The sequence below is a fragment of the Hemiscyllium ocellatum genome, chromosome 17 (assembly GCF_020745735.1).
Source record: "Hemiscyllium ocellatum isolate sHemOce1 chromosome 17, sHemOce1.pat.X.cur, whole genome shotgun sequence".
NCBI lineage: Eukaryota > Metazoa > Chordata > Chondrichthyes > Orectolobiformes > Hemiscylliidae > Hemiscyllium > Hemiscyllium ocellatum.
Genome location: NC_083417.1, coordinates 74557520 through 74562733, shown reverse-complemented (window position 1 = coordinate 74562733; position 5214 = coordinate 74557520). Strand labels below are relative to the sequence as shown.

The following is a 5214-nucleotide window of genomic DNA, read 5'->3' as shown; positions in this document are numbered from 1 at the left end:
GCAGTAGACCTCCTTCCCATATTGGCTAAAGACTAGTGTCCACCCACTTTGTAAGAGGGTCACTTGAATAAATGTGCAGTGAGTTTGCCACATGCTTTCAGTGTTAAGCCGACGTTGCCAATGTGCTGTTCACCAAGCTGTTTCCCCACTCCCCAGGCAGATCCCCATTGACAAGCAGCCCATTAGTGCGTCTGTGCTAAAGGGCGCATCACTATGGCAGCATTTTTGCTCTGGCTGAAGCACCAAAACAGTCAAAAGCACAGCACGGCAAGGCCAAGCAGGGATGCTGCCAGAGTGCAGGGAGAGTGAGTGAGTGCTTCGAGAAGAAGTGAGCAGCCCTGAGATGCAGCCTGGTCTAGTCTGTGAGCTAGTAGATGCTTCTACACAGGGAGCCCGTGCTGCAGCCTCTCAATGCTGGTACCCCTGCAATCAAGCTGTGAGCTTCCGAAGCGGCCTACATGTGGATAAGGGAGGTGCCCTGTTGTTCGCGAGAGGTTGGCAGATGTCAGGTACCAATGTTGTTGGATGAGACGTGCTTAGGGCTGGTGCCTGTGGATCATGCCCTGAGCTGTTTGGTGCTGACTAGCATGGATGGTCTTCTCAACCAGCAGTGAGCTGATGTCAACAGGGTACTCACCTGGAATCCATGGCAAGAATTCTCGACGTTGGGACTGCTCATAATGGGAAGCAGGATGGGACACGATATATTAATGAGGTGAGCTGTTCACTTAGTCAGTCACCCAGTTATAGACGTAGCATAGAAACAGAACGGTCCAACTCATCCATGCCGACCCTATTTTTTAAACTGAATCAGTCCTACGTCCCAAACTGCATTTGACCCATATCCCTCTAAACCTCAGCTATCCATGTACCTGTCTAAATTTTTGTTTCAATTTTATAACTGGATTCGCCTCTACCACTTCATCTTGCAGTTTGTTCCGTAGACCCTCTGTGTGAAAATGTTGCCCCTCAGGTCCCTTTTAAATCTTGCCCCGCTGACCTTAAACCTATGCCCTCTGGCTTTGGACTCCCCTACACTGGGGAGAAATCCTTGGCTATTCACCTTATCCATGCCCCTCATGATTTTACAAACCTCGATAGGATCACCCCTCAGCCTCTGATGCTCCAGAGAAAGAAGTCCTAGTCTATCCAGCCTTTCCTAATGACTCAAACCCTCAGTTACATCCTGGAAATCTTTGTTGCACCCTTTCCAGTTGATAACAGCTTCCCTGGAAAAACACCTTGCTCCCAGTTGCTTTGCTTCCACTGTATCTGCTCCCAGGAGGAAAAATTCCACTCCAGGACATCCCAGATGGCCTCCTATTTCAGGGACCACAATTTCCCTCCCACGTGACCAACAGTGCTCTTCAGCACATCTCCTTCACTTCCCGCACCTCCATCACTGCCAACCACAACAAGGATAGAACTCCCCCTGGTCCTCACCTTCCACCCCACTGATCTTGGGATACAGTACATTATCTTCTGCCATTTCCCCCAACTACAGACAGACTCCACCACCAGGGAAATATTTTCCTTCCCACCCTTATTTGCGTTCCACAGAGACCATTCCCTCCACGACTCCTTTGTTAGGTCCATAGGAAGGAAAATGTTAGGAAATGTTGATTGTCCTGCTCCTTGATGCTGCCTGACCTGCTGTGCTTTTCAAGTGCCACCCATTTCGACTCTTCCCACAGCAGTGTGACTTGAATTGTACACAGTACTCCAAAAGTGCTTCACCATGCCATGTGCAGTTGTAACTTGACGTCCTGACTCATGTACTCAATGCTCTGAAGTATGTGAAGACAAGCATACCAAATGTCTTCTTCACCACCTTGTTTACCTGTACGCCACTTTCAAGGAACTATGTTCTTTCTGTTCGGCAACATTCTGCAGAGGTCTTAATGAGGTCATTAACATGCAATAATCCTTTTTAACAGGAAACCCGCAGCAGAGCGCCTAATTGGAAAATTAGGTTGTTCCTTTAGTTTATGGAGAGATTCTCCAGAACATTGCAACATGAAAATGAGATTAAGATAATTTATTGAAATGGTGAAGAACTGGGAGATCAGGGTCACTCATACAGACAGAGTGGAGGGGTTATGATAGGTCTCACCGTAGTAAAGGAGACCGCACGGTGAGCAGTGAATATAGTGGTTAAGACTTAAACTACAATAGAACACACCTTCATCTGCAAGTTGTGTTTGGGGCCTTGGTCATTTTAAGCTATGCAAATACAGCTGTCTCTGCCTTTTCCTCCTGCAGTGAGTTGTTTTGATGTTAATCTCACTTCCTGCTCTGAGCTGCCTCTCGGAGGGGGTTTCAGTCAATCAGGAAGCTCGATTGCTCTCATTGTCTCTCTCTCTCTCGCCCGGAGAGGGAAGTTGGGGTTGGGCTGAGGGAATCGAGATGACAGTTTGCTGAGAAACACTGACCTCAGAGGATCCAGCTGCTCGTGCTCCTGTCTCCAAGAATCCCACTCACAGAACAACATGAACTTCCCATTTCAGGGAGAACAGCCATGGAGGACCAATTCCAGGGAGAGCTGTCATTGCTGGGGCACTGGGGAAGTTTCAGGGGGTGTCCATATTGCTGACTGGGTGCAGTTTCTCCAGGATATAAAGCAGGAGGTGACAGCTCCCTCATCAGCCACACTCCCTCTTCAACACTGAACACTCCCAAGGTGAGCCAGGCCAGGATGAGGACAGCACTGTGTGTAGCTGCCGTTGTGGTGGGAGCACTGGCTATCTGCTTGATCCAGGATGGTGTGACTGCCGCTCCAGGTAAGAGAGAGGCTTCCTTCTTCCCAATCTTTACTCAGAACCTGAGAATGAGGAAAACAGGAACAGTTTCCAGAGATCATGCTGGTTTCCATTGACTGTTTGCGTTACTTATTAGAGTTAATGTAATAATTCCTCCTGACTCCATTCAGAGACTGTGGGCCAATGTTTCCAAATAGAAACAAAACAGAGAGAGAGAGAGAGAGACTACTCAGCCCATCAAGCTGCTACTAGCTCTTTAGTCGAGTGATTCGACTGGTTAATCGTTTCTGTTCTATCTGTCCAGTCCCTGTCAATTTTCACCTAGTATGGAAATGGCTGAAGTCTAAGAGGAGACCTGATGGAGGGTTTGGAGATGCCCATGCGGTTTGATAGGCTTGATATGGGGAATATGTTTCCACTTGTGACAGAGAGCAGAGCTTGGAATGATCCATTTAGACAGTCTCTAATCGATCCCATTGGGAACTGAGCAGAATATCCTTCACTCAGAGGCAGATTCAATAGTGGAGTCTGAGACCAGAAGGAGTGGTCAATATGAATAACATTGAGATGTTTTAAAGAGAAGCTTAATATACACACACAAGGGAGAGAGGAATAGTAGGATATGTGGATGGGGTGAACGAGGCCTGTGCAAAAAGGGCATGGAAACTGTAGCAGGCAGCAGATGGGCTGAATGGTCTGTTTGTAGTGTGTGCACTCAGAGTGTTCCTAGATGAAGACGTGTAGGATACGGTGACGGTGTGAGAATGTGCTGTGAATGTGCTCAAGGTTTCACTGTCTCCATTCCTCCTCCTCCACATTGCAGCTGGCTCTGTGACTGTCGATTGCTGTGAGAGCTTTAAGACCACTCGCATTCCTCATAAACGGCTCGTACACTTCACCAGGACAGTTGGCTGCTCCACCCCCTCCATCATGTGAGTGTTTCACGGTGTTTTTATCACAGTCTGAGGAAATGAAAGGGTTGGAGCTGGTGCCTGTGATTCTCTGATAATCATAATCTCATCTCACTCTTTCAGCTTCACAAACAGGAGGAAGATGAGAATTTGTACGAGAGCGAGTGAGAAATGGGTTCAAGATGCAGTGGCATTTCTGCAGAAGAAACTGGGGGTTTAAAGAGAAGAACCTCTGAAAGCACAATCTTTCAATCCACTGGAAACACATGGAGTGTTGGACTGACTGGTGTTACACTGGGGGACAGGCAGAATGGAGAAGGTGGATCCACAAAATGATTCCCTGATCACTTGCAATATTCCTGTTGCTGTGCTCATTCACATGAAAGACTGTGAATGGTAACTAACTAACTTTCCCTGTGTCTTGCCCAATCATCAAACTAGTGTAAACTGTTAATGGAAGAGGGGAAATGTGACTGGATAACAATGGGACAGATAGAGGGAATCGTCAGTCTGACAATGGACAAGATTCCAGCAACTGTCCAGCTGATCCCAGAGTCTGGATCTCAGCACAGATAGTTGGGGTGGGTGTGTGGGTCAGTCACTGGAGGTGGCAGTAGGGGTCAGTGTTTGATGCTGGGGATATGGGCATACACTGGAAGTAGGTAGGTGCCTTATGGCAGGATATAAGTCTGACTCTGGGAATGTGGATGTGAGTCAAACATTGGGGGTGGGGATTATAGATGAGTCTCTGGAGGCTGGCATGGATCAGTGTCCAGGGAATTTGAGTTGGGCCATAATAGAATCCCTACAGTGTGGAAACAGGCCATTCAGCCCAACAAGTTCATACTGACTCTCTGAATAACATCCCACCCAGATTCAGCCCCCTATCCTATCCCTGTAACATTGCATTTCCCATAGCTAATCCACCTAATTTACACATCCCTGGACAGTAAGGACAATTTAGCATGGCCAATCCTCATAACCTGCAATCTTTAGACCATGAGAGGAAACTGAAGCACCCGGGGGAAACCCATGCACACACTGGGAGAATGTGCAAACTCCACACAGACAGTCACCCGAGGCTGGAATCGAACCCAGGTCTCTGGCGCTGTGAGGCAGTAGTGCATGCAAACAGACTGCCTGAGAAATATTAAGTATTAAAATATTTTTTAAAAAATGGAACAGACTGAGCCACCATGCTACCATCCCTGGTAGGGATGTGTCAGTCTCTGGGGGTCATGTGTAGGTCTGTGTATTGGGGAGGTGCATGACTCTGTGGCTGGGCTGGGGGTACGTCAGGCAATATGGGTGGGGTGGGAGAGTCTCCGAGGGTGGTATGTGGTCTATCTATGAGGAGGGGGGTGGGAGTGGTTGTAGGTTAGACAATTAAGGTGGGGATTTGTCTGGGGTTTGGGACTCTCTCTCGGACTCCCTGAAAAGCCGTTCTCATTCCATTGGTAATCTCGGAATAGTTGTGATATTTCCCCTTCCTTTCCCTCATTACCTCACTGAATTCTGAGCTTTTGATCTTTATCCATTGTAAC

At 47.8% G+C, this 5214-nt stretch overlaps 1 protein-coding gene across 1 annotated transcript; it reads left to right on the top strand.

Moving 5' to 3' along the window:
* The first annotated feature begins 2327 nt into the window (after positions 1–2327).
* LOC132823825 (C-C motif chemokine 5-like) lies at positions 2328–5214 on the top strand. Its single transcript, XM_060837877.1, has 3 exons — positions 2328–2780; positions 3583–3691; positions 3794–5214. The coding sequence occupies exons 1-3, from the start codon at positions 2696–2698 to the stop codon at positions 3888–3890; spliced, it is 291 nt and encodes a 96-aa protein (XP_060693860.1). The 5' UTR covers positions 2328–2695; the 3' UTR covers positions 3891–5214.